Below are 21,978 nucleotides of genomic sequence, written 5' to 3' on the forward strand. Positions count from 1 at the left end.
GGGTGGGAACATCCTCACAATATATTGCATGAAAAACTTTAATGAATTAGTCTAGCACAGAATAGTGAAGACAGCTGTGGTTTAAGCAAGGTGGGAATTCATAGGTGACAGCTTTTATAGTACATCTCCTTTCTCCATCTTTCATGACATTCATGACTCATAAAAACACAAAATGACAGCTCAGGTGATGTTCCAGTCATAAAGAGACATGCAATTGGACTTGCAGCTTGCCATTGTTTATGTCATTGCATAGCTTAACTGTATTCCATACAGAAAACTTAGGCAATTTTCTGTAACTTAGGGCAGGTACAATATAACATTGTCAATTAGGCAGTGTTACAATGTCAGTCAAATGTAATATGAACATTAACTTGATACAGAATTGTAAAGCAGGTAAAGAATGGCTTCTGATTCTTCACCTCAACTGTATCTTTACATCTTCATTGTATCCTTGACTTCTCATGTGCCTGGCTTTCATCTATTGACCTCTCATGTGCCTGGTTATCATATATTGACCTCTAGCTACTAGAAGTCCCACTGCAATATAGCATTCATCTTCTCCTTCCCCCATACTTTTTCCTATCCAATGTTTGCCTCATTGTTAGGTATTGTTCTGTGTGACATAATAAATTCAGTCAAGACAAAGTGCATTACAGGTCTTCACAGGTGTCCAAGTGTGAGGGAGAAGGGAAGGTAGAACTGACAAGCAAATGTGAGACCCATGGTATACAGACAGTTAGCAGAAAGGAATGGGGTCTTTTTGAGTATCTGCACAATGGTCTTAGGAGTAGATATTGCTTCTCTGTCCCACAAAAAAAAAAAAAAAAAAAAAAAAAAAAAAAAAAAAAAAAAAAAGTCTTGAAGACACTATTAAGATGACTTTTCAAGCAGACAAACTTTCAGCATGGCAACTTATGATTCTTTTTTTTCATTTTTTTTAATTTAAATTAGAAACAAGCTTATTTTACATGTCAATCCCAGTTTCTTCTCCTTCCCCTCCTCCCCTGCCCCCTACTGACCCCCTATTCCATCCCCTTTCTGCTCCCCAGGGAGGGATGCCTTCCATGGGGGAATCTTCAAAATCTGTCATATCATCTGGAGCAGGGCCTAGGCCCTCCCCCATGTGTCTAGGCTGAGAGAGTATCCCTCTATGTGGAGTGAGCTCCCAAAGTCTATTTGTATACTAGGGACAAATACTGATCCACTACCACAGGCCCCATAGATTGCCAGGGCCTCCTCACTGACACCCACATTCAGGGGTGTCTGGATCAGTTCTATGCTGGTTTCCAGCTATCAGTCTGGACTCCATGAGCTCCCCCTTGTTCAGGTCAGCTATTTCTGTGGGTTTCTGCAGCCTGCTCTTGACCCCCTTTGCTCGTCACTCCTCCCTCTCTGCAACTGGATTCCAGGAGTTGAGCTCAGTGTTTAGCTGTGGGTGTCTGCTTCTGTTTCCATCAGCTCCTGGATGAAGGCTCTAGGATGGCATATAAGGTAGTCATCAATCTCATTATTTGGGAAGGGTGTTTAAGTTAGCCTCTCCACTATTGCTTAGATTGTTAGTTGGGGTCATCCTTGTAGATCTCTGGACATTTCTCTAGTGCCATATTTCTCTTTAAACCTATAATGGCTCCCTCTATTTTGGTATCTTTTCTTGCTCTCCTCTATTCATCCCCCAACTCAATCTTCCTTATCCCTCAGGTCCTCCTCTCCCTTCCTCTTCTCCCCACAAATTCATGGAAATTGAACAATACACAATTTTACCATTCCTGGGTCAAGGAAGAAATAAAAAAGGAATTAGATACTTCCTAGAATTCAATGAAAATGAAGACACAACATACCCAAACTTATGGGACACTTTGAAAGCAGTGCTAAGAGGAAAATTCATAGCACTAAGTGCCCATATGAAGAAACTGGAAAATAGTCACACTAGAGAATTAACAGCACAACTGAAAGCTCTAGGAAAAAAGAAGCAAAGTCACCCCAGAGGAGTAGACGCCAGGAAATAAACAAATTGAGGGCTGAAATCAATAAAGTAGAAACAGCTTATGATTCTTTAGTACATAAACATTGATGTGTTCTCATTGAAAAGCTACAAGAGCTCCACAATGCAACTCACTTAGTTGAAGCTTGCAGGGACTCTAAACATCAAAGTGAGATTTTTTTTGGCCAATAAGATATCTGAAATTTCCCCATGGGTGGAGAACTTTGCAAGCTTAAGGCACACTGCCCAGTATCCGATCTGTTTTTCAGTTTAGCTTGAGATCAGATGTTCCTTTCCTTCTCTGATTTCAAGTCAGATCCCTAGGGAGATTGTCAAATGGCATCTTATTTTCAAAAATTTGAAATTCATATGCATTCACAGAGATGGGGGTTGTGAATGAGAATGTGGAAGAGCACATATTAAACTTGAGCACAGTTATAGAAAGAAATTCAGAGCTGGAAGGCACGTCAGCGACCATCTTAGTCTGGTGTGTGCAAATTTTACAATCTCAGGGGTTAAATGACTTGAGCTTTATTTGGGGTCTGCCCAAGAACTAGCAATGCAATTTTAAAGTCATTATCATCCCTCCATGTCTCATGGAGGTTTTCTATAAACCAGGGGAACTCTATTAGATGCACTCTAGATGACCCAGTCTGTAGGTATGTTAGCCATTTACTTTATTGTGAAGCTCTGAAAACAGAGCAGTTAGGTGACTTTAAACAACCAGTGAAAGGATGGCAGCCACCGTGACGGCTTTAGTACCTTATTCCCGTGTACCTCTCCTTTGAACTTGTAGAAGGGGGGATATTTCTCACAGATGTCCTGAATTTTAATGGTTTGTTTACTTATTCTGTTTATACAGATTTTTTTAATAATGAACACCAAGGGATATATTCTTTCTCTCTTTCTAGGGAATTTGTAAGGGGATATGAGCTTCCTCGTCCAATTCAGTATCTATGCTGGTCTCCTGTTGGGAGTAAATTAGTAAGTGTTTAGATTATAGAAGTGTTTAATCATTTAAATAAAAGAGGAGCCATTTTATTTTGGCCTTTGTTAAATTTCCCTGCCTAAAAGGAAAAAAAAAGATACATCATGACTATTTCAGTGGATAAAAATGGGAAGAGTTTGGATAAATTGAAACCCGTTTGAGAATTCCGCAAAACCTCAAGCTCATGGATACACTTCTTTAAATATCTCAGTCAAAAACTTTATCCTTATACTCAGCCAGAATGCGTTGTGCCAGAAAACTCAGGAAAAATATGGTTTTCACAAGTTTCCCAGACTAGCTTCAGACAACATGAAATTTTGTCCAAGCTCTTATTTAAGGACGCTAAATAAAGATTAGATCTGGCTAGCTATTAATATTCAGGGATTTGTTTGACTGCCTGTCAATATGCACAATTACTTATTGGGTAATAAAATAACTGTTTGCCAGTAGAAATTATTTGATGCAGATTTTATATTTTTTAATCTGTTAAATGATTTTAGTTGTGAATCCTTTTGCATTTGAATTACCAGCCCTTTAAAAAACAGTAGGTAAATAATTAAATACATATTGTTACTATATTTGTTGGAGAATTTTTTCTTATTGACTAATTTTCTATAATTTCAAGGCATATGTCTATCAAAACAATATTTATTTGAAACAAAGACCAGGAGATCCACCTTTTCAAATAACTTACACTGGAAGAGAAAATAAAATATTTAATGGGATTCCAGACTGGGTATATGAAGGTAAGCTATATTTCTTTTCTACTGCTGCTTTATTAGGCTTAAAACTGAAAATGTGCTCACATATTCAGGAAGAATTAGTTGGATGGCATCTTATTTTTATGAGTGGCTGTCCTTCTGACAACTGTTAATAAGTTGTGAATAGACACAACCTTAAAGAATAAAAATCTTGTCATCAGGGACCAGTGGAATCACTATTCATTAATGTTACTAAAAAGTACATGACTTATATTCTAAGAAGTATATGGTCCTTAGTTACTGAGTTAATGTTAGCCAATGTTTGTTTAGCTAAAGAAAGAAATCTTCCTCCCCGACAAGCAGGAAAATGTTCTTAGATTTTGATACTGACATCCTCTTGAATTTATCCTTATTTTAGGATATGTAGTACATGGGGATTAATAGGACTTTAAGAGGAGGTCTTTGGGTCTTTACTCCTCTAGTCCTTTTTTAAAAAAATATATGTGTATGAATATTTTTACACATGCACGAGCGCACACACACATATAAACACACCCGAATCAAACCTAGTTTAAAAAAACTTCTTAGGAATGAAACTCAACCTCCACTGGCAATGTCACTCGGCAGTGAAATCACAGCCTGCTTTGTCTACTTTGGGCATCGCCTGTTTACTAGACTGCCTTGTCTACCTAAGTCTGTAGCATCGTCTATTTGGGCTACTTTAGGCTATTTTTTAAATTGCCCTAAAGGGAAAATTAATTATTACCAATGTGTTTATTATTTATTTTAGATGTTGCATTTGTGGCTAACAGCAATTACTAACAAGACTAATTGATGTTTGATATAGAATGAATTTTAAACTGTTCCTCTTAATTCACAGTATTTTTAATAATCAAAGTATGGCATGTTACATCCACATTAAAATGTGATTTAAGTCAATAAATATCTGTTTAGAAGTATTGACAATGATTTTTAAGTATAAGCTATAGTTGTAAATAATATGTAAATACTTATTTTTCAGAGGAAATGCTTGCTGCAAAATATGCTCTTTGGTGGTCTCCAAATGGAAAATTTTTGGCATATGCAGAATTTAATGATTCAGAAATACCAATTATTGCCTATTCCTATTACGGTGATGGACAGTATCCTAGAACAATAAATATTCCATACCCAAAGGTATGCTGGGTACTCTTTGTAGAGGCCTTTATACCCTTGATATCAGAATGAGCAATCATTACCATGAATAAAGGTGGAATCAACACATTTGGAAAGCTTCTTGTCCTTGTCATTGTAAAGCAAACACTGTACTGTGCTCTATTGTTTATGTGGACATCTGTTGCTTTGGACATCTGGCAATGCTGGAAGAAGTAGTCTTTGCAAAATCCATTGCAGAATCTTTGAAAAAAACATATGGTCTACATCATGGAGGAAAAACAAGCTTAACTTAGTTTTAATTATATATATATATATATATATATATATATATATATATATATCCTATGTTCCAAATTCAGGATAAAGTTCTGTTTCACATTCCCTCTCGAATTCTCATGTAAACGCAAACCCAAAAAGGAAATTCAAATGTGGAATTTGATGTCTTGGTCAGGTAGCATCAGGCACATGCTAAGATCCTTTGTGGAGAGAGCCTCCATTTCTTCCTTAAGGCAATTAATGGAAGTAAAGATCATGCATACTTTTTATTCAGTTCCAAGATTGGAGGATAAGGACCTGAGTATGCAGCAGAATGACTGAGACAGGGAAGAGGCATTGTAACCTATTTTAAATTTAGACAAAGGCATGAGAGCAGAAAGTCAGGGATGAATTTACCTCTTTCAAAAGAATTAGATTTTTTTTTTTAGAATGTGGCTTTTTTGTACATAGCTCCTACTGCCTTTACTTGCCAAACCCTAGCCATGAATGACTCCAGTGGGTCCCTATAAGTGACAGGATGGATGTGGCATTTGCAAAAGTGGCTTTTGAAACAAACCAAAGACACCCCAGAGAGAGAAGTAGAATTATAATGTTTGTGTTAAAAGTCATTTAAGAAAAGGGAGGAGATAGGAAATGAGTGTTGAGATAGAGTCCCCTCAAGGACTGTATAGAAAAAAATGAAAAGTTGGAGATGCTTGGAAGTGAAAACGCTGATACTTAGAATCCATAATTAAAAGAACTGGAATGTTCTGGAGAAACAATGTGAGCAAGAAGAGATGAAGACACTCAGAGCTGAGGAGTAACTGCCACTTTTTATGTGTAAGTCCTCATGTTTCTTTACAGACTAGAGACACCAAAACCTTTAGTACGGGATGAAGAGATTAGAACATTCCAAAGAACTGAAGAAGTCTCAGGAAAGACAGAACATCCTTTGACTCAGTGATTCTCAACCTGTGGGTAGTGACCCATTTGGGGGTCAAGCAACCCTTTCACGTCACCTAAGACCACTGGACAATATAGATATTTATATTATGATTCATAAGAGTGGAAAAGTACAGTTATGAAGTAGCAATGAAGATAACTGTATGGTTGGCAGCCACCACAACAGGAGAAACTGTACTAATGGGTCACAGCATTGGGAAGGTTGGGAACCACTACTTTAGATGAAGTCAAACAGCATGAAATTATTGAACACTGTGCTTCCAAACTTTGAGGATTCAAATTTTATTTTAACTGCAAGATTCTCTCTGAAGCAAAAAAAAAAAATCAATTCAAAGTCACTGTCTAGGCATGAGGCATATAATGTCATGTAAATTTTAGGCATATAGTAGCATAAAAAGCACAAACCAAGAAAAAGTGTAAAAGCCCATGGACACTTAATTTGGTAGTGAGATTTCCCCTATCCTTTGGAAAGGGAGCAATAGTAGCAGGTTGTGAGCAACTAAGGGGATGAGCGATCTGGTAATTCAATCCAAATTGTTTGGCAAAAGGAAAAAAAGGTAAGTTCCATTTAGTTCTGCTTTTTATTCTCTGCCAAACAGATCTTCCCACTACACTTCAGAGCACACAAGTATATTGTTCATTATCATCTTAAAAATAATAAAACACAGCTGCCTCAAAAATCAAGACAGAGTAGAGGTTGCAGACATGCATTTCATATCCCCAGTGATTTCTCCTATGAATCAAGTATCTCATTAAACACATGAAATACATTTGACTCCCATTGGTACAACATTGGTAATTGCCTTGCAAGTAAAATAGAAATAAAGTTCCAGGCCTCTGTGCAGAGTATCTGTAACTTAGCTTTATTCACTTATTAAAATATGCCTAGAGTCCTAAAATGTTTTTAAAATATTAGTGGTAAGTAAAATTGTATCATCTTGTAAATTTGCATTTTCTTGGTAGGCTGGAGCGAAGAATCCTGTCGTTCGTGTCTTTATTGTTGACACTACCTATCCTCACCATGTGGGCCCAATAGAAGTACCAGTTCCAGAAATGATAGCCTCAAGGTCAGTGATCTCAGATCCCTCTCTCATTTTGTCTTGTTTTGTTTTTGGTGACAGAGACAGAATTTCTCTGTATAGCCCTGGCTGTCTTGGAACTCACTCTGTAGACCAGGCTGGCCTGCACCTCACAGAGATCTGCCGGCCTCTGCCTCCTGAGTGCTGGGATTAAAGGTGTGTGCCACCACCGGGCTCTGTTTCTCATATTAAACCAATTCCAACAAGCTGAACTTCCTATACCATAGTTTAGGCTTCTTTTCTAGTGAGTTAAAGATACCCGTGCCAGAAGCAGAAAATTAACATGCAAGATGCATGCAAATTAAAAGTCACAAATAAGTTTCTTGAACTAGTTTTTAAAACACCCTCTCACTCATTTGAGAGACTCATTTAAAGGTGACCATGGTGATGAATCGAAAGCTTTCTGGAGATTTCCTCGGAGGTAGAAATGTAAAGTTGGGACCAAGGTGTAGATGCAAATATCTTCAGCATGACTCCATTAAAGTCTGATCTACTTCCCTCGAGCCAAGGTTTCTAGATCTCTGTGTGTGTGGGAGCATTATAAACCAGATAAGACAACTCTTCTCAGACATCAGCATTTTCCTACTGTGATATAGTCTGGTTTTGATTATCTGGCTGTAGAACTGTATGTGAAGGAACTGTTTATTGACAAACTGGAAAATGAAGTATTTGGGCTAGAGAGAATCTTCAGAAGCATAGTGCTCTGGCAAAAGAATGAAATTTACCTCCCACTATGCCCAGATGGCAGATGCCCTCTTCTTGCCTCTTTCGGCACTGGGTTCATGTACATAAACCAACACGCAGCTATGTAATGCATACACACTTAATAAAAAAATTTTTTTTTGGTTTGTTTGGTTTGTTGAAACAGGGTCTCTCTATGTAGTTCTGACTGTCCTAGAACTTGATTTGTAGACCAAGCTGGCCTCCAACTCACAGAGATCTGCTTGCCTTTGCCTTCTGTGTACACACCGCCACACCTGGAAAAAATAATTTCTTTTAAAAAAAAAAGGAAAAGAAACTTCTCTAGCATACCTCATATATACCTGTCTGACTAACGTTGATCATAGTACCCTTCCAGGCCTAAGCCAGTCTTCTGTGTCTTTCTGGTTGAATTGGTAAACAAATAAAAAGAAAAAAAATAGTCTCCAAGAGCCTCACCTGCCTAGCACAGAGGGCTTAGGTCTTCTTCAGCTACACCAAGGAAAATCAAGCAGAGTCAAACAATTGCTCACAACAACCTGGTAAATGGAAACTTGAATAGGTGATTTTTTTAAAAAAAATATTATTCTCCTTTAGTGACAAAATTGTGGAAACAGCACATAAGTCAAGAGGTATTCTAAGCACTCTTGCCCCATATTTGCATACTTAAGTCAGTATATTGTTATTTCAAATTTATACAGAAACAAAGAACTACATGGCTAAATACTTTCACTGCAGTAGGATACTATGAGGTCAGGATTTGAGCCCCAAGTCCCTTCTAGCTCTATGGAAAATTAAAATGTTCTGCAATTATGGCTGTAAATTTACATTCACAGAAAAATATAATCATCACAGCCATTCACTGACACTTAAGTATGTTAATAAACACTATCTAAGCTATTTACATCATCTAATTATTATATTAACCCAAGTTTCAGCACTTGGCCATGGTGACAGCTAAAACTTTCCTTCTATGACGAATCCACCAGGAAACAAAGTTGGGTACATAATAGAAAATTTAACACTTTTATCCTCTTAGCTAGATATATAGCTTTTCCTTTACATATTAATATTTTTGTCAAAATGGGGAGAATACTCAAGTATAAAATAATTTGCTTAGATGAATAAGCTCTTATTTATTCTAGCCAGCAGAACTATTTAAATATTCTTCTCAGAGAAAGCTTGTCTTCCTTACCTACTAAATATATATCCTATAATAACAACTGTCTTTTAGAAAAATATAAAAGATAAAAAATAAAAATATAAATGAAGTTATCATTTAAATGTGGTAATGAGCATCTGTTTTGGTTTGTTTGCAGTGACTATTATTTCAGCTGGCTCACATGGGTGACTGATGAACGGGTATGTTTGCAGTGGCTAAAGAGAGTGCAGAATGTCTCCGTCTTGTCTATATGTGACTTCAGGGAAGACTGGCATGCATGGAGTTGTCCAAAGGTAAAGTGTATTAAAACCACTGGTAACTGTTTCCGAAGATGAAAATACAACAGGAGCTTCTTAGATGTTGGTTGTGTTTTGTATTGTAATGCAGGATTTGGTGCATTCAGCTTCTTGTTGTTATTTAAAACAATGTGCCACATATTCACAGTCATCCCAGCATTGTTGCTACATATTGCATAGTAGTTGTTTTCTTAAAATGCTTTTCCTTTGAATGTAGAAAAATGCTAAATGAGACAATGTGACATCAGGATGATGGTCCTCTGGTTTGAGATTGTCAGGTTAGCCAAACAAAGAAGATAAGACTAGAATGAATGGGTCTATTAGGAAAATAGCTGTTTCACACAAAGATGAAAAAGAAATGAAAATTAGACATGTTCTATCTTGTCAAAAATTGGGAAAAATTACAAGAGGGATTCAAATAATACCTATTTTTAAATCAAAGGTGGGTGCCTGATAATAGGACATGGACTATTGGATTATTATGCACATTACAAAACTGTCCAGTTATTTTTTTTGAAGAGCATCCCCAACTGCACTAATCCAAAGGTGGGAAGCTTGAAAATAAGATACAAATTTGTTTATAAAAACAAATAAAATTGTTTTTATTTTTCAAATTCAAACATAATCTGTTGAAATTAATGAGTCAAAAACTCATCAGTCTAAATCGTTAAAATATCCCTGTTTTAAGTACTCGTTTTAGAGACTAAAATATTAAAAGAAAATTTTCTTTAAATAAGAAATATTGATGAATGCATTATGAGAGAGTTCTAATTATGAAGTGCTTCATTAAGCCAAATGTAGAGTAAACTTATTTTATGAAGTTAAGGTCCGGATCAATCAAAATAAGTCATTAAATTCCATCTAGGAATTAGAACATTTTATTTTATAAGGAGAATATTTTGTTCTGTTGGAAATATATCAGGGCTATACTAGTCATCATTACTTAAGCTTAAAATATTTTTAAGTCATTATCTTGTCAGAAAGAATCTTGAGTAACCTTAAGAAAATTTGCTAGACACTGAGTTTGTCTCATTTATGTCTTTATAAACAAAGCAAAAAAGTTTTTAGTAGTATCATTGGCAAATCAAGATTTTAATTAAACTAGTTAATTGGATCACACTGAACTGATTGACTTGCTCTGGTTGGATACATCTTTAACACTCCCTGAATCTAAGCATTATGAACTCTGCTTTAATGCTATTAGCTTGGAAACTATGAACATAGACAAATAAAAACTTATTCATTTGGAATCTGAAATCACAATTTATCAAAATATGAGACAATTTTAACCTAAATTGACAGAAGGGGTTCCTAGAAAATAAACTTTGTGGCTAGAAAAGTAATTGCATTTAGAATACCTTGGCGGAATGAACTCATTATTTTCCAACAGCCACACTAATGACAAATGTATTTGTGTTTTGAAAACCAGTAGTATTTGAGGAAAATCACCCTATGTATTATTCATGTTACTAGACATGAAAGAGGTAAAGAAGCTGGAGATATTTATAATATAACAATATTGGTGCGATTAATTAAGAAATCCATAGCTTGCTGGGCAGTGATGGTGCACATCTTTAATCCCAACATTTGGGTGGTAGAGTCAAAGGTATCTGAGTTTGAAGCCAGTCTGGCCTACAGAGGGAGTTTCAGGACAGTCGGGGCTATACAAAGAAACCCTGTATCAAAAAAAGAAAGGAAGGAAGGGAGGGAGGAAGGAAGGGAAGGAGGTAAGGAGGGAGGGAGAGAGAGGGGGAAAGAAAAAATATATGGCTTAATGAACAACCATCTTATATATTATTCTTGTCTCTCTAAAAATGGACGAAAATAAATTTTATCTTTGTGACTAAAATTACACACAATCTTTTTTCCAATCTTGCATTTCTTTTTCTCTGTGAGGCACTAGTACCACCATAGGAGATAATCAAAAATTCCCCTTAAAATTCTTTTCATTTTCTTGCCATTTTTGAAGAGTATATATTCTCAAGATCTTTCTTTTATTTTGACTGTGTGCATGTGCGTGCGCGCGTGCGCGTGCATGCGTGCGTGTGTGTGTGTGTGTGTGTGTGTGTGTGTGTGTGTGTGTGTGTGTTCTGAGAGGGGGCACACATGTGTGTTCACACTAGAGTGTAGAAGCCAGGGGACAACTTCAGGTGCCATCCTCTGAATGTTGACCATGTCCTTTGTACAGAGCCTCTCATTACCCTAATTTCAGCATTTAGACTGAACTGTTGTGCACACAAGCATCCAACAGGTCCCAGGGAACAGTGCTGGATTTACAGGTTCGTACTAACATGCCTGCCTGACATTTTTAAGTGTCATCTGGGGCTGGAACACAGGTCATCATGCTTGCAAGGAAAGCACCTTCCCAACAAGCCATTCTCACAGCCCCTATTCTTCTCTTTCCTAGATAAGTCTCACTTAGCTAGAATTTTGTTTCTTTTCAAAATTATAATGTAATTACAATTCTCCCTTCCCTTTCTTCCCTCCAAATACTTCTGTACCCCCTCCCCACTTTCTGTTAATTACATGCCCTCTTCTTTTCTATAATTGTTACTGTATGCACATATGTGCATACATATATGTTCCTCCATAGAACCTAGTCAGCCATATAATGTCACTTGTTTGTATGTTTTCAGGCTATTTGTCACTGGACACATAATCCATGTGCTCTTGTCTGGGGAAGACTGTCTTTCCAGTCCCCAGCCTTCCTGAGTTGCCTATAGGTTTTTTGTTGTTGTTGTTGTTGTTGTTGTTTTTGTTTTGTTTTGAAAGTGGTGAGGGAGGTAAGGCCTCATGGGCTTTTCCCCAACTGCTTTGTCATGCCCATTGGTGTCATTCTTGTTTAGCTCAAATTTGGGCAGTGATGCTGATCACCTACATGGAAGCTTTATTCTCTAGGTAACGAATCTCCAAGGCAAGCCAACAGCACTGCTGTAGGAGAAAATTCCAATGCCTTAAGTGGCTTAATACTTTATAGAAAGGCTTTAAATTTAATATGAATTTATGGTTCAATAACAAGCCCAAGAAAAGGAGATGTGGTGTGAGTGGGTCCTCTGCTCCATAACATAGTTCAGAAGCTCCGCCAATGGCATTTCTGTTATCTTAACTTGTGATTCTGTCATTAATAGTCATCTGGAGCAAAGAGAAAATAATGGGGGGTTCTGCATGGGATGTCTTTATGGGAAGCGCTACAAGCCACTTGTTTCCCTTTCTGTTCACACACTGTTTCTAAACCTTATCACTTGACTCCATCCCACTATAAGAGAAGCTGGGGAATGTGGCTCAGCTACAGGAAAAGTCTTTCCCCAAAGTATCATCGATTATCCTGCTGGTTCTTTCACAACTGTCCAGTTAACTCCCTCTGGGTGATCTTTATTCATAGCAGAAAGTTTCCAGAACTATTTGTCCATAACTCTCAAACATTATTTCTGCTGAGCAATGTCTCCTCTACTCTTTCTTGATCTGGGTCTTTACCAATATTTCCTAAACGTTAGCATTCTAGGCCTTGGCTCATTCCACCATACCCACTACCAAATCCACATTGTCTCTCATGTTTACAATTACATTTTCTATATTTGGCACGTGAAGTTCTTCAAATAATTTATCCACAGACATGCTGAGTTCCTGGATGGTATAAGGGTTTCTTCAAGATCTTGCTGATATCTGTGTCTTCTTTGATTCCAAATTCCCTGTGGCACTTTCCTGATCATCCACTGTGGTTACTCCAGCATCTATACCTATTAATTCAACTCAAAATGTTTGTTACTTCTCTAGAAAAAAAAGTACTATTTACCTTTTAGGATTTTTAAGTATTTATTTGAGATGCGATACTTCTGCATGTTGCTGAAACCTAAAAACACAAGTGTTTGGTTTCTAGTTACCTAAAAAGGAAAGAAAGACTACAACCTTGGCCTCACTATGGAATTCCCTCTTTTCTATGTCACGCCGTCTGCTTGTTTGTGCTGAACTCCCACAGGTATGCAATAATTCCAATGCCCACTGCATGGAAGAGTTAACAAGAAAAAAATTCAGAAATTGAGTTCAGCACTAATTTTCCCATATAGACTTCAGCAGTGCTGCTCTGAAATAACTTTAATAAAGTCTCCCCAACTGGAGGCTGAGCAGTAGGACATGATGAACAGGTGGCTTTACTTTTCAAATGTCCAGATTACACATTTGAAAACCTGGTCTTTTTATCCTTTAATATGATTTTTTTGTCTTTTAGACCCAGGAGCATATAGAAGAAAGCAGAACAGGATGGGCTGGTGGAGTATGATTTTCCTATCTTTTCCTTTATTTTAATGGTACCCAACCTATTCTCTGAACAGAGTTTTACACAGTTCATGAATTCCAACTGGTTTGTTATGGTTAGGTATCAAACAGGAAAATGTGTTTATGATTTATGGTTACTCTTACTCTCCAGAAAGTTTTGATAGAGTTATTTAGCAAGGGGGTTTGTTTGGTGTAAAAAAAAAGCATGTTTTAAGGAAATCAATTGTGTCTCGTATTAATTAATCTATATTTATTAAGAGAACAAAAGATGGAGAGTAAGTAAATGTTGTGTGGATGCTGCCATATGTCACAGTGATTGCATCCAGCAAGCCTTTACATTGGGAGGCTGCTCTGCTGAGATTTAGACATGGTCTATAAAAAGGGAAACATGAGTATTAATTTCAATCTTTGGAAATTAATTTAGTAGTGGAACTTCTAAATTTCACAAGAAGAACTATCCAAAAAACCCATAGTGTTCACCTTGGGAGTAAGTTCCCATCCTCTGAAGGTACCTGCTTTATTGACTAGTTTTCCTTGACCTGTAGTCAAACTGGTAGCAGTGAAATTAACTCAAGAAAACTTAGATACCGTACATGATTCATACAGTCATTTAGGCAATGTGTGTGTTACTTGGGATCAACAAGGGCCACATATACTAGGCAAGTGCTCTACTGTAAACTACATCCCCAGTCTTTGTTCAGTGAATATTTATTGGGTCTTTAGACAAATTGCAAAAGCTAGCCATACTAGTATATAATAAATAGTTATTTTCAAAAAATGGTTTCTTTAGAATCTATCCAAGAGATTTAAACTGCAAAGGTCACAGAAATTAACTAGAAATATTTCCCTGTAAATATTCAAAATAAAAGAACCTAAATTTTAGTTCTTCACATTTTGAAATAAGCTCTGAAATCATAATGCTTAGACTAGAGATATAACAAACCATCTCCAGCTAATTAAGCAATGATCCACACATCTCTGGCTTGTTTCGAAAACCTCTTGATTAAAAACAAAACATGAATTTTGTATTTGATATCTGAAAGCCTGTACTTTTGACTAATTGTTAACTCTGTTTAAGCATCATCTTTTGCCATTTCGGGAGGATGGCATAATACAGCACTGTGATATGTAAGCTTACTTTCTAGGTAAGATATTTTAAATGGCTTTGCACTTCGCAGAGAGATAAGCAATTTATCAGAAAATCTAAGCATGATAAAGAAACCAGAGCAGGGCCTTGTTAAAGCTGAGGTCAGTGCAGATGAATGTCTTATCTAGGGTCCAGGTGTGACTTGCTGCAATAAGCACTTAACTCGGAATGCATTATGGTCCTCGCTCTGACAACATGATAGCGGAAATATTTCACAGCCTCTTTACCTCACGTAAGCTACCTGCTCATCGGAAGCAACTGGCTTCCATGTGTGCAATGAAAGGGAGGAGATAACAGGCTTATCCTAGCAGAAAGATTCTTCCTGTTTGCCTGGTTCTAATATCTTAAAACAAAACAGTCTTCCCTGTAATTTTTTTTTATTTTCAATACAAATGAAATTGCAAGCTTTACTCAGAATACAATCCTTTAAAAGTCCCTTAAGTAGCTCACTAGGTATATGGGGAATAACTTTTCACTGTTTTTCATTAAAATATCCTGTGACTTGGGCTCCATTTTAGTGACTAAGACAATGCAGAGTATGAGTATTGTGAAGAAGGTCTGTGTAATTCTGCCTTTATGTAGTCGAGGGCAAAACTTTTTGAAATGAAAGAACAACTTTGTCAAAAGCCTATACTAGTGTAATGCTTGTCCACCAAATTGCAAATTAATTTTCCAATCCCTAACCTCTTGATTGACTTAATGTAATCTGTCTCAAGATGCAAAATCCTACAGAGTAGATCTTATGATGGATGATGCTTATGAATATATACACAGAAACAGCCTCGAATTACTCAATTTTCAATTCTGCTACAAATTGATTTAAAGACAAATCAGACATTTACATTTAGCAGAATTCACTTGAGCAAAGCCTTATTCATGGAGCAGGCAGCCTCCAAGACACAGAGTTCTTTCCTGTGTCTCTCCATGTTGCCTGGTGTACTTTCTCTTATGAGAACTGTGGTTCTTGGATCTAGGGCTGACACTAATCTAGTAGGATCACAACTTCCATTTTTATCATAATTACATCTGTAAAGCTTCCATCCAGGTGGAAATGAATTTGGAGAAAGATTATTTACCCTGTAGAGATAAAAGAGATACATTGCATTTTAATGGCACAAGATCACAACATAAGAGAAATAGTTTTATCACAAAAATATCCAGCATCAGATCACATCCAGATGTGATCATGAAATAAGCCCATAGCAATTCCTCCTACTTTCCCTTTGCTCAGAAATTGGTATCAGAAAAGACATAAAATGGGACAAACGTTTGTGGCTAGAAGATACTGGTGTGTGCTTTGGTGTTTATTGTTTTCTGATAGATTTCCATACCCCAATATTAAGTCTCTCCAACGATGCAATAAATCAGATCAGGCCAAATTAAAGTCCAGGTTTTAATTTGAGAAAAACATTCCCAGGTGGTCCAGGGAAGGAAGAGTAACCATGAGGGAGAACTATGTGGCAGGTTGAGCAGTACCTCAAATTGCCTATAGGCATGGTCCTGAGCATCCCAGGTAGAGGAGCCACTTATGGCAGGCTTTCTCAGGGGCGTGGTCTGTAATTGGAGGATGGGGCCTGGGTGGAGCTTCTCAACATTTTCCTCTGGTGTAAAATAGCTGAACAAGTTTGTATACTGTTCAATAGACTTAAACCAGAGAGAGAAACCAGGTTTTAAGGTGTTCTTTAATGATACAGACATACTGTTCCATGGACATAAACCAGAGAGAGAAACCAGGTGTTTTTTTTTAAATGTAAGGAAATTTTATCTATAAGAACATAATTACATACTTAAATTATGACAAAAGTTTTTCAATCTAAACTAATGACAAATTTTAATTATTTGAGCATTGTTAGTTGGAATATAGCAACTGAACATCCTTATAGCTAATACTGAGAAAGAATATAATTTTTTATTAGCTCAAATTAGGAACAAGCTTGCTTCACATGTCAATCCCTTCTCCCCTTCTCCCTCTCCCTCTCCCTCCCCTCTCCCCACCTCTCTCCCCTCCCCCCACCCTACTCCCCATCCCATCCACCCTCCTCCACTCCTCAGGCAGGGTAGGACCCTCAACTGGGGCTCCCCAAAGCCCACCACGTCATCCTGGGCTGGGCCTAGGCCCTCCCCCATGTGTCCAGGCCAAGACATGGGATGGGCTCTCAAAGTCCCTTCTTACACCAGAGAAAAATGCTAATCCACTACCAGGGCCCCCCTAGAGTGTGGAGACCTCCTAATTGACATCCATGTTCAGGGGTCTGGATCAGTCCTGTACTGGCCTCCCAGACAGCAGTCTGGGGTCCATGTGCTCCCCCTTGTTCAGGCCAGGTTTTAAGGTATTCTTGCATGATACAGACAAGCTCTGCACTCATGAGATTTTTATCAGAAAGGTGTCACTATTTCACCGGAGGAAAACCTGTAAAAATAGCCATAAATGTAGGGCAAATAAAAATTTTACAATGGTAGACACATGGCACTATTGATAGAGCAAATCAAAATTTTACAAGGGGAGACACATGACACTATGGATGGAAATTTGCTATGAGACATTTGTAGTTCAGTTCTCTGTACTTCTTAGGATAGTGAGTTGCCACTAGTTCTGTCCCAAGACATTTGAGTGTTTGGTAGTTCCAGTGAGTGCAGTTATGTGGTTCCCAGCAGGATATGCTGAGTCCCTTAAACTCAGATTACAAGGTCATTCTGACTCCTGAGCTGAGAACTAAGGTCACCCTACTCCCTAACCATGCTTCATGGTCTCTCTCAAGTGTGCTTGGCCTTCCCGACTACTAGAATCTGTGATTGATAGACAACAATACCAGAATCTCTCAAATGTCTTCATTAAGTTGTTGACATTGGGAGCTTAGCATTAGACAAACTAAAAATTAAAAGTACTGTGAGATTTAATGAGAATTATACTTTGATCTAATGCCTCATTTTAAAGTCTGGTTTCATTAGTATCAACACTTGTTCGTTATCCATTTAAGTCAGTTCCAGACTACATCATCTTAGAACAACAATTTGTTAAATTAGACATTGTAAAGCTCAGGGTTTCGGTGGGAGGGTGGGTGCAGTGGCAAACAAGTAAGTGCCCATGAAAATCCCTGGAAAAGCTGTCATATGAAAACCTGGAATTTCAGATGTGAGTGACAGGCAAGTGGAGAGGGCAGGCACTTATGGCTTTACAAAAATATCTCTGACTTTCATTTGTCCTTTGAACATAACCTCTGTTCATTTCTTTCAGTTCTTTGTTTCAACACCAGCTTTCAGCCATGATGCCACTTCATACTACAAAATATTTAGCGACAAGGATGGTTACAAACATATTCACTACATCAAAGACACTGTGGTACGTTCCTTCCAAGATTTATCTCCTCAAAGATCATTCACTTGAGGTTGCTCAAGCAATGCTCGGCTTCACACAACATAATGTTTGTCTTTTTATAGGAAAATGCTATTCAAATTACAAGTGGCAAGTGGGAGGCCATATATATATTCAGAGTGACACAGGATTCACTGTAAGTATTTCATGCATCACGATGCACCATTCAGGTTTTAATTGGCACCAAACAATGGGTGTACAAATGATGGGCTGTACTGTCTACTCAGCTAACTGAAGGAGCATTCTGTTGCTTTCTGGTTACATCCAAACAGCAATGATTTCATTAAGAGTGCACATTCTTTAATAACTAGTCAGCAAGATTTCCTTCTGGAAAGAATTGTGTTAGGTACCTTTATGAAAAGTATAAGTATTCTCAGATAGCAATTGGTTCTGAAGGCTAATTTTATTTTTCAACACTTAAAGGAATGAACAAGCTTCAAAACCCTAAAGAAGGTAGCCAACATATATGGGAGACTCTATGTAGAGATTCAGTGTTATCTGGGTTTCATTTTATCTGTAACAGCCATTAGCCATTGAAGGATTACTGCCTACCAGATACTGTAAAGTAAGAATAATTGCTCTGAGTTTGTAAATGAGAAAAGAGACACTCAGAGCATGTAATTGACTTGGCTAAAGGCCATTTAATTAGTGGAAGGTGAGCCTTCAGCTAAAGCTTATGAATCCAAGACTGTTGCTGTTAACCTCAGAAGGGAATTCTTTAAGTTCTTTCCTTTCTGTCCATCCTATACACTGCCTCATAAAACTTTCTTAGAATAGCCATTCATGGTGCATTTAAGTAATCAGAAGTCCCTGCTGTTTTTCCTCCATTGATTCTAATGCTGTGTAAATTAGGGTTATTCCTTCACTACTCATAATCTGACTACCATTAAATGGAATTTGAGGAGCAAAGGAACAGAATCATTTATCTACCCTTACCATATAGAAAGTGTTCAGAACCTATTGCCATTCTATGAAATTATTTGAATAGGAGCCAAAGGAGTTTGGTCCTTACACAGCCTTAAAAGTGACTACAGTCAGAAAAGTGATAAGATAAAAATGAACGAGAGATAGATTTCAGGCATAATAGGTTTGGGAAATAGGGGAAAAAAAAACACTGAAGGCTTGAAGCTCCTGCTATGGTTATGATGGTCAGTGGTGACTGGGGCTTGAGCTGGTATGATGACAATGAACTGTGGAGTAGAAAAACGCAGATGGGCCTCTTTTCTTGTGTGTCCTCAGCATGAAGCCTGACACAGTAGAGGTTCAGTTCACATTTCTGAAGTGAATGAAAAGAAAGGGTCAATGTTTAGGAAAGATGGGGTGGGATAATTATTATTGTCTGTGAGGGAGAGGAGAGAGGCAAGTGGGAAAGCAGGCTGGGCTGCAGTGTTAGAGGTGAAAGCAATACTGGAAACTTTGACAGCCTGGGAAAGCTCCAAGGGGCCTTTGGGGGAGGGGAGTGAGCAGTTAATTCACACACTGTTTGAAAGGGTGTGGGAAAGGCAAGTGAAAGTGATGACTGGAGTCCTGTGACATTAGTGCAAACATAAATAAACCAGATTTACGCAGGTTTTGAATATAAATTTCATACAGGAAATGCATTGAATTATGTTGTCTCTTTCTTTAAGGAACTTTTTTTTTTTTTTTTTTTTTTTTTTGGACACCGAAGATGCCTGAACTACTAAGCCCTCCTGAGAATTAAAACAAACCTTGTTTATTCTAAACTTTTCACACTCTATTATGCTCTTCTTGGTGGGGAGGGGGGAGGAGACAGCTACTTTGAGATAGTCCCATAAATTCACAGAGGAATGGAAGTCATGTCACCAAACTGGATTTTCCACTTCATAGCTATATTAAGACAGAACCAAGCCTGCACCTGGGTGGTTAGGTAGCAAGTTTGTTCTCCTGTGGTTTGTTCTGCAGCTTGGTGAATTAACATAGCCTGTGGTATGTTCATACCATCCAGTTCCGATGAGTTTCCTGGCATGGGGTGTATAATAATGTGTTCTCAGTCATAGACAAAATAAATAACATAGTTGAGAAAACAGTAAACATTCATAATGAAAAAGGAAAAGTATAATATTAGTTTAAATAGGTCATTTTTCCTGGCTCATGCTTAATGAATCAGAATAAAATAATTTGTTCTAAAGAGTACTCAGCTCAATTTTACCTTTCTCTGATGATCTGTAAGTTACAGTAAATGCCCCAAATTCATTTCTGCATAGCAGTGATTCTTACACATATTAATTAATAGTTTCATTAAATTAATGGGATTTTTGCCAAAGCTACTTATTAATATTAGTGACAATACTTTTGTCATTTAATAACCAATACTTAATATTTCCTAAATTCATTTCAGGTTTTATTCTAGCAATGAATTTGAAGGTTACCCTGGAAGAAGAAACATCTACAGGTAATTTAGGCCAATCCAAAACAGTATTGAGAGAGAGAGAGAGAGAGAGAGAGAGAGAGAGAGAGAGATGCAGATACTTGAGTAAAATCAAATCATAACCATGGGTGGATACAGGATGCTTTGTGAAGTGTGGAATGTTATGAAATCCACTTGTAAATTCAGATAAATAATTCAGAAAATGATGTACACAATATCAATATAAAAGTCACATGCTTCCAAAATGTGAGCTAACTCAAAATGCTTTCTTTTGAAAAGAACAATATAGGAAATTCTAATGATATAAATACTAAATATTTCTGTATAATAGTAGATGCTTTGGAAACTTGGATTTAATTCAGGACTTTTATTTACTAATGCACATTTGTTGAGCACTTGCTAAGTGTCACACTATTTTTACTCTTGTAGTGTGATCATCACTTTAGCTCATTTTGCTACAGCCAACTCCATCCTTATATTAGTTATTAAAATTCAATCCAATTGTTCTGCATATGAAAAATGGAAACAGTGGTTAACGTTGCTGGTGCTCTAATATAACCCAAATATCTTTTTAACTAATTTGCACATATAATTGCATTTAATTTTAATAACTTTATGCAGTACATAATACCACTGGAGTTGAGATTTGAACATTGGTGTGATGTCCTCTGAGCACTTACTGTTACCTCCCTTCCTGCCATTTCCAAGACCACACAAAAATTCAAGCATGGAATGTGTACAAGGAAAAACAAACAAAACCCCTCTTAATCATAGTCCTGTCTCACACCTGGATACCTTCCCACTGGGAATCCCCCTTCTCTGGAAACAAGCATGTCTCTAGACCCCCCACTGTCATGCTCAAGGCAATCTCAGGGAGAAGGAAGGGAAAGACTTGGGAGATGGCAAAGTCAGAATGGACTCTGACCATGTCAGAACACCATCGAGGATCCCCATAAAGGGATTCTGATGAAGTGTTTGATGAGGAGTCCAGACATCTATTATTTATTGAAATTAATCACTCCGTTCCAGAACCACAGTGTGGGGACATGGAGGAAGGAAAGGTGAGGTTGGCCTGTGTGTGATGGAGGAGGTAACATCCTCAGATGCAGCTCCTGAAAGCCCACATGCCCTGTTGAAAGGATGAAAGATGCAAATAGAATGTGACTTCTTATTTCCATATTACTAAAACCCCCTTCCAGATACAGAAAAGAATAGAGACCCTTTCTTGATAATGCTACCAGGTTTCTTTGTGTGTTTTGATATGGAGCAGAAAAGAGGAGGTGTGTGGGGGGCGGGGGAAGTCTCCAACTACTTCATAAGCAATTAATGGCTATGAAAAATGGCTACCTCACTCCCATTGCAAGTGTTCTATAGCTTTCCCATTTTGGGAAACCCACAGAGGGCTTCTCCCTCAAAGCTTGTGCCTCTTCAGGCAAAAATGGATCAAAAATCAAGCTACATCAAAACACTGTGATTCCCCTCTACTTTAAATGATATTGGCAACAGAAAAATAGAGTG

At 37.5% G+C, this 21,978-nt stretch overlaps 1 protein-coding gene across 1 annotated transcript in view; it reads left to right on the forward strand.

The window, feature by feature from the left end:
• Positions 1-21,978, forward strand: part of Fap (fibroblast activation protein alpha) — a 75,886-nt gene that overhangs the window by 25,048 nt on the left and 28,860 nt on the right. Inside the window, exons 8-16 of the mRNA XM_027420318.2 lie at positions 2,893-2,965; positions 3,595-3,715; positions 4,692-4,846; positions 7,007-7,110; positions 9,141-9,276; positions 13,505-13,549; positions 17,934-18,038; positions 18,137-18,207; positions 20,431-20,484. Coding sequence (XP_027276119.1) covers positions 2,893-2,965; positions 3,595-3,715; positions 4,692-4,846; positions 7,007-7,110; positions 9,141-9,276; positions 13,505-13,549; positions 17,934-18,038; positions 18,137-18,207; positions 20,431-20,484 — 864 coding nt within the window. The remainder of the gene's footprint in view (positions 1-2,892; positions 2,966-3,594; positions 3,716-4,691; positions 4,847-7,006; positions 7,111-9,140; positions 9,277-13,504; positions 13,550-17,933; positions 18,039-18,136; positions 18,208-20,430; positions 20,485-21,978) is intronic.

Source organism: Cricetulus griseus, chromosome 6 (genome assembly GCF_003668045.3).
Source record: "Cricetulus griseus strain 17A/GY chromosome 6, alternate assembly CriGri-PICRH-1.0, whole genome shotgun sequence".
NCBI classification, from domain to species: domain Eukaryota; kingdom Metazoa; phylum Chordata; class Mammalia; order Rodentia; family Cricetidae; genus Cricetulus; species Cricetulus griseus.